Source organism: Cebus imitator, unplaced genomic scaffold (genome assembly GCF_001604975.1).
Source record: "Cebus imitator isolate Cc_AM_T3 unplaced genomic scaffold, Cebus_imitator-1.0 Scaffold44, whole genome shotgun sequence".
NCBI lineage: Eukaryota > Metazoa > Chordata > Mammalia > Primates > Cebidae > Cebus > Cebus imitator.
In genome coordinates this window covers 5058971-5073679 of record NW_016107359.1, presented here as the reverse complement: position 1 = coordinate 5073679, position 14709 = coordinate 5058971, and the positions used below count along the sequence as shown (strand labels likewise).

Sequence of the window (14709 nt, the reverse complement as noted above, 5' to 3'; positions counted from 1 at the left end):
AAAAAAGAAATTTCCATCTGAATTATCAATGTAAACTCAGAAGTCACTTCAATTTTCATTTTTTTTTTATTGTGGCAAAATACACATGAAGTTCATCATCTTAACCATTTTTAAGTACACAGTTCCGTGACATTAAGTCAGTACTGACATTGTGTAATCATCACCATCATTCTATCCCTGCAACTTTATCTTCCCACACTGAAACTCTGTGAGGTACTTTTTATAAACACATACATACACCACACAAACACACATACACAAAATTTTCCATCAGAAGCAATGATCAAGGCAGTAGTAACAAGTATTCTGAAAGCCCAAATTACGGTCTTGAAATACCATCATGCTAAAAGAAACCATGGCTTGTTGGAAAAAGACATGATTCCAGATACGGGGTAGGAAATATGGAAAATGAACATGAAACACCTTGGCATACCAGAAAGTTATCAAAGACTACTAAAACTATCAAAAGGACTCCAGATCCTTGAAGAGACTTCCACTGGCTAAAGACAGGACATGTTAAGCATTAACAGAGCTAATAACTGTAGTAGATCAAAACATATAAAAGAATGATTGTTCTATTATGCTAAGTGAAATAAGGCACAAAAAAGACAAATACTGTATGATCTCATTTACATGTGTAATCTAAAAAAGCCAAGCTCATAGAAAAAGAGTAGAAAAATGGTTACCAGAAGCTGAGGGGGGGGGAAGAGGGAGAGGGGGGGGAGAGGAGAGAGAGAGAGAGAGAGAGAGAGAGAGAGAGAGAGAGAGAGAGGGGAAAGGAAACAAACGTTGTTTAAAAGATACTACGTCTCAGACTGGAGGAATCAAGTTTTAGTGATCTATTGCACTGCATGGTGACAACAGTTAATGTATTGTGTGCTTCCAAATTGCCAAAAAGAACTATTTTTAGTATTCTTACCACAAAAAAATAAGTTGGTAAGGTGATGGTTATTTTAATTTGCTTGAATCTCCAATGTGTACAAAGACTGAAATATTACATTATACCCATAAATATATAATTTGTCAATTAAAAATAAATAGAATGTGTTTCCATAAGTTCACAATATTTTAAAAATTAAATAGTTATTTTTTGGAGGATGCCAGGGAACCAGCTATATTTTGAAAACAGGTAAATAAACTGTAAGAATCATTCTACCTTCCCTCTATGAATTATACTAAAATGTAATGTAGATAACATTTCTCCTTATAGAAATATTCTAACTAATAAAGAAAAAGAATTAAAATATCATCACTTTGGCCAGGCACAGTGGCTCTCGCCTGTAATCCCAGCACTTTTGGAGGCTGAGGCGGGCGGATCACAAGGTCAGGAGTTCAAGACCAGCCTGACCAAAATGGTGAAACTCTGTCTCTACCAAAAATGCAAAAAAAAATTAGCTGGGCGTGGTGGCATGTGCCTGTAATCCCAGCTACTCTGGAGGCTGAGGCAGTGGAATTGCTTGATCCAGGAAAGTGGAGGTTGCAGTGAGCCGAGATGGCACCACTGCACTCCAACCTAGGTGACAGAGCAAAGACTCCATCTCAAAAAGAAAAAAACAAATAAATAAAATATCATCATTTTGCAAGTCTAATAAATCACAGGATCTAAGAATTGAACAGAAAGGCTGCTAACGTTACGAAAGGAGCATATGAGACATGATGTGCTTCCTGGTAGAAGCATACACCACCACAGATTAAACAGCGTCACCTACACAAAGAAAGCTGAATCTGACAAAGCCTCTAGACCCAATTATCAATTCTTGGGAAACGCAGTGTGGAAGTCAAAGAAACACCTTAAATCACACCATGTGGAAACCATCAACAAAATCCAAACTTTGGAAAACTCTACAGGACAAATGATCCAATTCCATCAACAAATATTTTGCAAAGGAAAAATAAGAGGGAAAGGAAAGAAACCTACAGATTTAAAAAAAACTTAAAAGACCTATCAAAGAAACAATAAAACAATACTATTATTAAAGATGCACACTGGATCAGGACAGTGCTGACTCTTAGGAAGACTGTAATTGGGAGAAAGAACTGAATAGCTTCTGGGTACGGCTGGCAAGGTTCTATCTCCTGACCTGAGTGATGGCTGTAAGCATGTGTACTTTAGATTAATTCATTAATGTAAACATTTATGAGATTTTCCATTTGTATTTTAATCATAAAAACTTTTAATGAAATGCTTATATATATTTCATATTTGTAACTTACACATTTCATTTTCTTCATTTGTTAATTTGATCATACCCTCTCAAAGTTAATTAATATGCATCAAATCTGACCACCAGACATACCTCTTTAGAAGAAAGACGATGTCCACAAATTGCATTCTCAAGCAGTACACCTTACACTTTTCTGAATGTTAAAGAAATCAAAAGCAAAACTTACCATATGCCAGCTCCTAAGACTGGGAAAACCAACTGCATCATAGATACAGGCTTAAGTCAGGTGAATCAATACATAAGAAGATCAATGGCCTTTAGAAAAATGAATAAAGAACACAAACAGTAATTCACAGAAAAAATACAAATTACTAAAAGGCAGTAAATGACAACCCCTCAATAGTTAAGATTAGGAGTGATGACACCCTCCAGAGAGGGGTCCCCAACCCCCAGGCCACGGACCAGTAACGATGGCCTGTAAGAACCAAACCACGCAGCAGCAGATGAGTGGCGGGCAAGCGAGCATTACCACCTGAGCTCCACCTCCTATCAGATCAGTGGCCACATCAGATTCTCACAGGAACTCAAACCCTATTGTGCACTGAATCGAACCAACGCTTGATGATCTGAGGTGGAGCAGTTTCATCCTGAAACCACTCCCCAACCTCCTAATCGTCTGACACAAAACTCGTCCCTGGTGCCAAAAAGGGTGGGGACCACTGCTCTACAGTAATGGCTAGGGTATAGGAAAGCCGGCATTCACATTATTGTCAGGGGTATAAGTTAACATAAACTTTAGAAACCAATTTGCCTTGTCTCTTACATTCTGAAGGTATATTATTTGAGCAAATCCATTTCTATCAAATCCCTCTACAGAAATAAGAAATAAAGACATAAAGTATGCTACAATACTGTAACAATGTAAAATAGGAGAATCATCCAAATGTCCATTAATGGGAAATTTAAGCTATACGACAAAGCCACTCAAAAGAATGATGTGTACTTTCCCTGAAATCTCTCCACAACAAAAGTGCAAAAAGTAAAATGCAGATCAGTGTATAAAGATACTAATGGGAGCCACACTACACCAACTGTTCTATCAGGAGTAAATATCTATATAATTCTAGCATTGGGCTGAGAAAGTATGGATACCAATTTAACTAAACCACGTTACTGTCCATACCCCTTTGAAGGATAGCCTGCAAGATTATGAACGTTAGTTATCGCCACTTTACTGGTGCTGTTACAGAATACACGACATCTGTGAGGAACTTACAACAGTCAAGCATATCATCCTGGGACCCAATGGGCTGAGATGAATTGGAACTACCTCCGTTTGTCAGTCATCTTAATCTGGACAAAAGTGAAATGGAGCAGTATTATTCCACAAGACATAAGTAAATACAAGATAGAGAAGCTACAGAGTTGGAAATTAAACACACTTCATAAATACCTCACATAAATTTGTGACTGCTGGGTGAGAATAGCCACACCTGGCAGCCATGGACCCTTGACAGTATCAAGCAGGGTGTCGCTACTTGCTGATCCCATGTGCCACTGAACCAACCAGGCTCTAAACCCTTTCTTTCTTTTGGGAGATGAACAAATTCAAGGATTTACTACACTTACAAAGAGTATTTTATCTATCTGTTCACGAACAATAGGAAGGGTTGAGTGGTGGAATGTGTCAGAGCTTTCTGCTACAAAATTATTAATCATCTGGGTTGTAATCATTACTTGTAATCAACCTTGCTTCAGGAGGCCAGGGACTTTCCTGGCCATTTGACAATTCTGCTTTCTTTTGAGAACACACAGAATTAATCAACTTTTTCATCCCCAAAAGAGAATCTATATAAGTTGTATCGAGATATTAGAATAGAGATGTTCCTTAATCTTTTTATTTTACACCACCATGGAAGTATTTTGCATGCCTATTCTGTCTTGGTTAGAGAAAAGCAGGCCCCTCCCAGTGCCAAAATAAGAAAGGAACAATACAGACCCCTCCCAGTGCAGAAATAAGAAAGGAACAATTGCAGCTGAATGCCATCACTGTCGCTCAATCACCTTGGGATTAAGAGCTCGAACAGTTAGTAGATAATATGACACTGAGCAAATCCTCCTCTCTGAGCTGCTTCTTCACAAAGTGAAGATAGTAACTGGAATCTGGGGCGGTCAAACTGAGATATAAAATAGCATGTACTTAGTAAGCTTCTGTTAGCACATTGTACCAATCACGTTATTTTAAGGATCAATCAATTAATTACAAAAAGCCACCAAAAAAGAAACAGAAACTATGAGTTCTCTGCACATAGATATGTATGTAAAAGGCTTTTAATCAAAGAGGCATAAACCTGTGGAAGTACTACTCTTAACACGTGGAGTCGCATCATTCCTGCTTTCAAGAGGACTGTAAGCAACAATATTTCACAGGACAGTTCTCGATTACACCGCTACCGCCACCCCCAGATGTTACTGTACTTCCTCTCCTCTGGATATAGAAACGTACTGAAGTTGGGGCCACACACAGGTAGAGATAAGCGTGCACTCTGGTCTAAAGCAAACACTGACAGTTCAGGCAAGGCCCTTGCTTGGGGAATACTGATGCTGCTGATGAAGTATCTCAGAAACACCTATTACCTCGCCTCTAACATCTTCTCAAGTGAAAAACAGGAACTTTTCACTCAATAAGAAATTCCAGTATACCAGTATCAGTTTCCAGTATCTACTTTGCCGGAAGAAGCTTTAAGAACTATTAAAGTTGATAGTTTCTACATGTGGTTATCACCAGCAGTGTCATTATAGGTAAAGAAGGTGATTTCAACGGATAGAAAAATGTGTTTTTTCCATGCATTAAAACTGAGGCCTGACAAGCTATAGTCCATGCCAGCCCAATTTTTTGCAAATAAAGTTTTACTGGAACACAACCTAACCAATTTATTTGTATTATCTATGACAGCTTTCATTCAGTAATGTTCAGCAGTTGCAACTGACAGAACAGGTGGCTCACAAAGCCTAAAATATCTCCTATCTGGCCCTTGAAGAAACTCAACCCTTGCATTAAAATATTATAATGCTAGAGTAAGTAAAACTTCATTTGAAAAAAAATTAGAATACAAAAATACAAATGACATGCTTGCTCTGATTCAGGCACTTTCAAGATCATTGTTTATTTATTACTTCAGGTAAAAAGATAGTATACATATTAAGGAATCCATTAAAATTCAACTCTAGAGTTATATACCATCTAGTACTTTTGCAATGAATGTTAACAACAACAAAAGAAATCTCTAAACACCTGAAAGCCCCACTATTAACATGGACTATGGTAATAAAAAAATTTGACATTTAATTTGTTCGATATATAGTATTTACATTATGAAACCAATGGTGATACAATGAACAGTGATAAAGAAATAGTAAAAATAAACTTTAAAAAGCAAAGATTTATAGTCTGACAATGCTAATTATAATTGTATATAAAAAAACATAGCAGAGCTTTCTGTTACAAAATTCTTAATCATCTGGGTTGTAATCATTACTTGCTACCAATTTACATGCAATCTGCTAGGACATTTGATTTTTTTCCCCCAAGAACATGTGAGTAGATAAATGACATTTCAGAGCAGACATTAATTTACTTGTGGACAGAAAAAGAAAAAACTGTACTCAAGATTGGTACTGGTCACAAGCCTCTTCTTGATAGAAATTATAAAAACAGTAAGATAAAATTTAAAAAAATCTAAAAAGGGGATGCATAGGCAAAGAGTACCATAAATGGCACAGCTCGAAAATCCCAGGACCAATCAGACATACATCTCTCTCTCTCTCTCTCTCTCTCTCTCTTTCTCCTTCAACGATGAGAGGTTGATTTTGCCATCAAGTAACCATGACTGAATCAAGTGAGGGGCACCAGGTGTACAAACTCATTAAATCTTGCAAAATACTAAGATGGGGGGCAGGGGTGGCCAGAAGAAGGGGCAATTTATAGATAATTCAAACTATATACAGCATAAATGGAATGCAGCCCATCCCAAACTGGCTCTGTGAAACAACTGGACCTTTATACTTAAAATTATAACAAGTGTAATAATACAATAGATTTACATGGGAAGCAAAATCCGAGGGGCATTTTATATTAAGTATTTACTGTGCTGTTTCAATTTAAAAATAATTTTGCTAAGTATACATCTCAACTGAAGTCTATGTATAAAATGTCCTAATAGATACAGATATTACCTTTGGTGAGTTGAAGGCCTTTTTGTGACTTCTGTCTGAACTGTAGGCAGAATGCTAGATGTACATGCACATCTGGAGAAACTCAAGCTGAGGTCATCCAAAAGCTGTGCATATGAGGAGGCTGGAGGTACTTTGAAAGTCAAAGTAGACCAGAAACTCAAAAAGAGGATGGCAACAGGGAATGGAATGCCAATATGGCAGGAAAACTTTTTTAAAAAACAGAAAAAGGCCTCTCGTACCAGCAGAACCCTGTATACATACAAAAAAGAAAACGCCACCCACCATTTTGTAAAACAAAAGCCAATTATAGTGTGGGAAAGTACAAATTACAGAAAACCAGAAGTCAACAGAAGAAAAACTACTGGTTTACTTGAGAGAAGGAGAATGATTCACCCCGAGCAGTTACTTGGTGAACGCTGCCACCACCGCCCACAGAACCTCGTTGGTGTTGGCCTTTAGACATTCCACTTCAGGGTCTAAGTCGAGAAGCTGCCGCACTCTCTTGGTAGCCAAATCATACTGCTCATCCAGAAGAGGAGCAAAAGCATTCTCCAGGACGTCCGAGGCATGAGCCAGGTAAATGAGGGCCAGCAAGCGCCTGTCCATGCGGTGAGGGTCATTCACCCATTTGTCAAGAACGGCTTCCTGTACTTTCTTGATGAGGCGCTGCTTAATGTTATTGTTGGTGAGGGGATGTGTTGTCATGTCAAAAAGTAGGAAGTTCTGTTTCTCTGTTGTCAATACACCCTTTTCTACCAGGTTTTTAGCTAATCGTTCCCGTACGTTTCTTAACTGATAATGCAGTTTTAATGGGTTCCATGTCTCACCTAAACAAAAGATTTCAGAAGTTAGAAATGATGAGTATTATCTGCTAATTTTGCAAAAATTTTGTACTATTAAAATAAACAGTAAAATCTGATTTCCCCCTCAAGAGAAACAGAAGAAAATTGGCCATGTTTTTCTCCCTAACTAGACCATGAACTCCCTAAGGCCAGTGAGATCTTTGGATTCTAAGCACCTGGCAAATCCTCAGGCACAGGAGTCTCTCAGATGACTAAACTGCAAGCAGTCTTCAGACCACAGTCACCCTTTGTCTTAAGTAGAAATAAGCCAAATATTATGTCTGAGCCTCCCTCCAGCTGCTGGTCAAAAAGCAGCCAGTAGCCAAATAAGAAATTTTCTTCTATTAAACACCACTCTGCAACTAATAGACCAAAAAAAAAGGATTCCAGATTAATATGTTACTCCTGAAACAGCTATACATATGTGACCTATAAAGGTAGGAAAGCCTGTTTAGGTCCTGCTATTATTTGATGACAATATAAAGCTAATTCTGAAAGAACACAAATTTTCACAATTGTAACCTGCCATCTATACACATTTCCTTTTGAGACAGAAATATTTAAAATAAAACCAAACAATTTTTCTCTAAAGTGGGTTATTCTTTATAGAAATATGGAAGGAAATACACCAAAATATTAATCATACTTATATTTGGGATGTGTGCTCAATTTCTTTTGTGCGTTCTGTATTTTCCAAATGATCTCCAATGAACATGCAACTATTTTTATAATTTAAAAAAAACTGTAACATTTTTCCAAATTAGAACACATTAAAGATCAACCACAGGCATGTTTTTTTAAATGCAAAAGTTGTAAGGCTGAGATTCTATAATACTCAGAGAAAACCTTCAACGACACTGTCCATTACAGGTGCCATTACCCACATAGAGCTATTTAAATTAATTAAAAAATTCAGCTCTGGCCGGGTGGGGTGTCTCACGCCTGTAATCCAACACTTTGGGAGGCCAAGGTGGGTGGATAATGAGGTCAAGAGATCAAGACCATCCTGGCCACCATGATGAAATCCCATCTCTACTAAAAATACAAAAATTAACCAGGTGTGGTGGCATGCACCTGTAGTCCCAGCTACTCAGGAGGCTGAGACAAGAGAATCACTTGAACCCGGGAGGCGGAGGTTGCAGGTTGCAGTGAGCTGAAATTGCGCCATTGTACTCCAGCCTAGCAACAGAGCAAGACTCCATCTCAAAAAAAAAAATCAGCTCTTCAGTGGCACCAGCCACATTTTACGTATACAATAGTGACAAGTGGCCAGTGGCTACTGGCTGGACAGCACAGGAATGGAACATTTTCATCATCGTAGAAAGTTTTAGCAGACTATCTTAAAATTTTAAGTTGCTGTCTTAAAATATATTACCATTCAACTGGACACAGACAGAATTATTTTCCTATACTTAATACTAAAGAACATAGGCCTATGATGAAGTAATCAATCAGTCCTAAAACTGCCCTCTCACTGTAATTAGAATGCTGGATAAAATCTATGAAAAAACTGTTTTCTGACATTAGTCAAAAGAAGCCCAGAACTGTGACACAGAGTGAGAGTAAGTGAGCCCCACAACTGCCTAAGCTTACCACCTGGAGGCACGTCCCAGGCAGCAGGGCACAGCAGTCACATCATGTTAAGGTGGCAGAAATCAGGGTTCAGAGTAGCTAAGGCAGCTGCAATGTGCAAAGCAGACTACTGGAGAAGGGGGAGCTACGCCGATAAACAGGTCTAGAAATCTGCCAGGTGTTCCTTGAGTCTTTGGCTGAAAGCTAAGCTACACATGTTAGGGTAAGAAATTCCACAAAGTTAGGCAAAGAACAACTACCAGAAAGTGAACAATTCTAAGAGTTCAGTAGAGCTGGGAAAAATATGATTGCCAACTAGCCAGAGAGCAAAGACCTCACTAAAAACCAAGGACATTCAGAAGGAATCCCAGAAAAATCACACCTTAGTAGTAGTGCTAAACTAGCCCTAAAGACCAACCTAGATCTGCCCTAATAAAGATTAAAAGCAAGCTGATCCACAAGTAACTTAGCTGTCTCCCAAGACAAAGCTCAACACTCTTTAAAGAAAGACCATCAAAATCATCACTTAACATCCACCATGTCAAGCATCCAAGTTTAAAAATAAAAAAACCTTGCAAAGCAGCAAGAAACTGACCTAAAACTAGGAGTAGCAGGGAAGTCAACAGAAACAGTCCCAACCTGCGCAACATGGTAAAACCCCATCTCTACAATAAATACAAAAGTTAGCCAGAGCTGGGCGCGCGGTGAGAGGGTGTCACACTTGTAATCCCAGCACTTTGACAGGTGAAGGGGAGCAGATCACTTGAGGTCAGGAGTTCAAGACCTGCCTGGCTAACATGGTGAAACGCTGTCTCTACTAAAAATACAAAAATTAGCTGGGCATGGTGGCAGGCACCTGTAATCTCAGCTACTCTGGGGGCTGAGGTAGGAGAATCGCTTGAACCTGGAAGGCGGAGGTTGCAGTGAGCTGGGATTGCACTCCAGCCTGGGCTACCAGAAGAAGATTCTGTCTCAAAAACACAAACAAACATACAGAAAACAAAAAACCCTAGTGACCTAGTGCAAGTGTCCTTAATCTATTTCTCCATTTACTGATCTATAAAGTAACAGTTACAAATTTGTTAAGCTCATAGGGCTATTATGAGGATTAAATGGTATATCAAGTTCTTAGAACAAAGCCTCATTAAATATTAGCTGTTATTTGCCCACGTGCAGAATAAACAATGTGGCAGAATTTATAGTACTTGTAATGTTTTAAGAATCCTGTTAGGTAATGAGAATACAAACATCAGGATGTATTTTTAACTTCCTGTAGTAATTTAAAATCAAGTGAAAGAAACATTCATATTACATATTAGAACTATACTGGCCAGAATAAAATGGGAATAGGGCCATAAGAACAATGTGAACAAAGTGCCTAGAGGAGTAAGAAATGACTCTGGTTTGACGTTACAAGTTATCACATAGGAAAGTTACAGAAAAAAAGAAACTTTATACTAAACCTCGGCAGGATTCACCACATCCTAGGAAAGGGAGAGAAGCCTGAATCCCAGGCAAAAGAAACAAAGTACACAAGCAGCAGGACAGAATAAGCCCTGAGGCAGAGGCACACATCTTTCAAAAGTGTGTAACTTCCATCTTTTTATAATCGTATAAACTCAATGTCTCACCAATAAATAACTGCTACATCTTTCACTAGTATGAGTTTTGCTTTTATGTTTTCTAACGTCAATGGCAGGTGTCAGGCAGCTGAAGACACTAGGCTAGAACTGGGTAACTGTGTTGTGTTAAATGACTTATGAAATTTAAACTAATACAACAAAATAATGAACAGCCAAGCTTACATAAAAGCCTATTTTTAAAAACTACAGTTCAATTCTAAGATTATGTAAATAATTTGTAAGTTATGAAAGAAGTATCTCCCCTAGCAACTCTAATTTGACATCACTGACTTAATATGTTTATGTTGTCACAAAACCAAAGTATAGTGGAAAAAATGACTCCCAAGCCATCCATTTTTTTTTTAAACCTTCCAAAGTCAAATAGGAAGGAATTCTACGCTCCAGAGACATCTTAGCCAAACAACATCTACTGCCAAACAACAGGGAGGAAAAAAAAAATCAAGAAGTGAATTATTTTGAGATCTACAGTAAATTTCTCTTTGCAGTCCCCTACTCCCCGAAAAAGCACTCCCTCACCCCCATACATCCCTCTACTGATGCTCTACGTTGTTTTTTCTCATGGGAAATAAGTGGAGTTAACAGTTTATGACTACTGTCTCTTATACTGAAATTATGCTAAGGTTTATTATCCTGACTACATCCTTAGTTAAAACTTACATATTGCAACCAGTGAAAATTTATGCTTAGTAAATTTTACTAAAGTTCCTAGGGAAATTTCCCAATTCTAAGGTATGCTAACTTACAGTTTAATGTTTCTACTAAAAATGTGAATAGCCTAAACACAAAGCCACCTTTCAAATAAAGTATTTTACTTTTTTTTTTTTTTGAAGTGAGAATGCTGCTTATATTTTTAATTTTTTTTTTAAATTTATTTTATTGCATTTTAGGTTTTGGTGTACATGTGAAGGACATGCAAGATTGTTGCATAGGTACACACATGACAGTGTGATTTGCTGCCTTCCTCTCTATCACCTGTATCTGGCATTTCTCCCAATGATATCTCTCCCCAACTCCCCACCCCCCACTGTCCCTCCCCTATTTCCCACCAACAGACCCAAGTGTGTAGTGCTCCCCTTCCCTGTGTCCATGTGTTCTCATTGTTCAACACCTGCCTATGAGTGAGAACATGCAGTGTTTGATCTTCTGCTCTTATGTCAGTTTGCTGAGAATGATGGTTTCCAGGTTCATCCATGTCCCTACAAAGGACACAAACTCATCGTTTTTGATGGCTGCATAATATTCCACTGTGTATATGTGCCACATTTTCCCTGTCCAATCTATCATCGATGGGCAATTTGGGTTGGTTCCAGGACTTTGCTATTGTAAACTGTGCTGCAATGAACATTCATGTGCACGTGTCCTTATAGTAGAACGGTTTATAATCCTTTGGATATATACTCAGTAATGGGATTGCTGGGTCAAATGGAATTTCTATTTCTAGGTCCTTTAGGAATCGCCACACTGTCTTCCACAATGTTGAACTAATCTACACTCCCACCAAGAGTGTAAAAGTGTTCCTATTTCTCCACATCCTCTCCAGCATCTGTTGTCTCTAGATTTTTTAATGATCGCCATTCTAACTGGCCTGAGATGGTATCTCAATGTGGTTTTGATTTGCGTTTCTCTGACGACCAGTGGTGAGCATTTTTTCATATGTTTGTTGGCCTCATGTATGTCTTCTTTTGTAAAGTATCTGTTCATATCCTTTGCCCACTTTTGAATGGGCTTGTTTGTTTTTTTCTTGTAAATCTGTTTTAGTTCTTTGTAAATTCTGGATATCAGCCCTTTGTCAGATGGGTAAACTGCAAAAATTTTTTCCCCATTCTGTGACAAACCTGACAAAAACAAGCAATGGGGAAAGGATTCCCTGTTTAATAAATGGTGTTGGGAAAACTGGCTAGCCATGTGCAGAAAGCAGAAACTGGACCCCTTCCTGACACCTTACACTAAAATTAACTCCAGTTGGATTAAAGACTTAAACATAAGACCTAACACCATAAAAACCCTAGAAGAAAATCTAGGCAAAACCATTCAGGACATAGGCATAGGCAAGGACTTCACGACCAAAACACCAAAAGCATTGGCAACAAAAGCCAAAATAGACAAATGGGACCTAATCAAACTCCACAGCTTCTGCACAGCAAAAGAAACAGTGAGTATTTCACTTATGACTGGACCTTCCTACTGGCAATCATTTCTGCCTCAAAGGAAGAAATAAAAAGGGACCCAGCCATCTTGTAGCAATTCCCTGGGAAGAGGGTAAACCCCATGTGCTCACTCCAACAAATACAGAGGTATTCAGATCTCCTCAGATATTATAAAAGAATGAAGAAATCTCATGAGCAGAAGGCTAAAACTGTGTAGGAAATATCCCAAATGTTGTTTAATAGTATTTGTCGTACAGAAAATAGGCACAAAGTAATACCCATGTGGTCAAAATATCTTAGTATCCTGAATTTCTGCCTTTTATTTTCCAAAAATTAAATTAAGCTAAATTAAAAGAATGAAGTCACACCTGAGTGTTAGCATTATTAAAACATCAGTAGGCCGGGCGCGCTGGCTCACGCCTGTAATCCCAGCACTTTGGGAGGCAGAGGCAGGCAGATCATGAGGTCAGGAGATTGAGAACCATCCTGGCCAATATGATGAAACCCCTTCTCTACTAAAAATATAAAAACTAACCGGGTGTCGTGTGGTGCACCTGTAGTCCCAGCTACTCAGGAGCAGGAGAATTGCTTGAACCCAGGAGGCGGAGGCTGCAGGGAGCTGAGATCACGCCACTGCATTCCAGCCTGGGCAAAAGAACAAGACTCTGTCCCCCCCCGCCCCAAAAAAAAAGACATCAGTTTAAGTGGGATGGGAAGAGAATAGATGGATCAGTGAACAGAAGATGCAATAAAAGTTTAATCTAGCTAGCTTCTAAAGATTAAGCTGCTTCAATTTTTAAAACAGTGAATACTTTTAAAATAATTTGAAATAAATACTTGACAAAGTTCTTAAATTCCTAGGTTAAAAGATGTGATCCAAGCTGTTAGTCCTCAGTCCCTAAATTATTCACCAGATATGTGAAAAGACTACAAGTTATACAAGCAAATTTAAAATATAATGACTCTATTCATAGTTTCCTTTTTTTGTAAAGGAAACTGTGAGAAGTAAATATGTGGAGGAAAAGTTCTTCAAAGATTATCCATGTTCATTGCCCAACGATCACTTCGGTGGAGAATGACATGCTGACAGGTACCTAAATCATTCCACTGCAAAGAACACTTATCTTCCTTGACATAAAACTAAAAGCAGCTTAGGCCATAAATTTGGCAGTGTAGTGATACCTTGTGAACAAACTAACTAATGATGCCTTAAGATTTCAGAAGCTAAAAACTATTCTTAAACGGTAGTCTTAGCCTGGGCAACATGATGAAAGCCTGGTCAACATGATGAAAGCCCATCTCTACAAAAAAAAAAAAAAGAAAAAAAGAAAGAAAAATTAGCTGAGCATGGTGACATGTGCCTGTAGTCCCAGGCTACTTGGGAGGCTGAGGCAGGACGATCAATGGAGCCTGGGAGGTCAAGACTGCAGTGAGCTATGATTGCACCACTGCACTACAGCCTGGGTGACGGTGAGAGCTTGTCTCAAAAACAAAACAAAATACAGTAGTCTCTCAACTTGCCTCAAACATATGTATACTAATTTTAAATTATTAGAAAGTGTTTAAAATTTATCAAGAGTTTTAACATGCATACATGTACAGTATAAATAATAATAATTTAAAAAAAAAGAGCCCCTGGGTATTTCCACCCCAGGTAAAGAAACTGTTGTTTCTTTATTAAAACATTCCTTGGCTTCACTGCAAGGAACCCCTCTGAACAAGTAAATTCCTTTCTTTGCATCTCTTTCTTATCCATCAAAGGCCTAATCTAAGTTCCACTTCCTCTTGTAACTACTGAAGTTATCAAGGATTTTTCCTTTCTCTGAACTACTGAACTTTCAGGTTACCATACTGTCAAACACTCATCTGTTATAATATCACATTATTAGATGTAGAAAACTGTTCCCCAAATGGACTTTAAGATACTTTCAGTCTGGAAGCACCTTTTAAGTTTCATAGCACATATGTCATTATTGGTACAATAATTAGTGTTTGATACCATATAATACATTGAAGCAACAGAACATTTTAAAAAATCTAAAAATCAGCATGCTAGCCAAAGAACCATATGCTTAAAAATGGTTTAAAAAAAAAGTTACTCAGT

The 14709-nt window shown here is 38.1% G+C and overlaps 1 protein-coding gene across 2 annotated transcripts in view; it reads right to left on the bottom strand.

Moving 5' to 3' along the window:
* Nucleotides 1–5302: 5302 nt before the first annotated feature.
* Nucleotides 5303–14709, bottom strand: part of GOLPH3 (golgi phosphoprotein 3) — a 46028-nt gene continuing 36621 nt past the window's right edge. For both annotated transcript variants that reach the window (XM_017526830.2, XM_017526831.2), the window contains one exon: nucleotides 5303–7228. In XM_017526830.2, coding sequence (XP_017382319.1) covers nucleotides 6804–7228 — 425 coding nt within the window. In that variant the 3' untranslated portion in view covers nucleotides 5303–6803. The remainder of the gene's footprint in view (nucleotides 7229–14709) is intronic.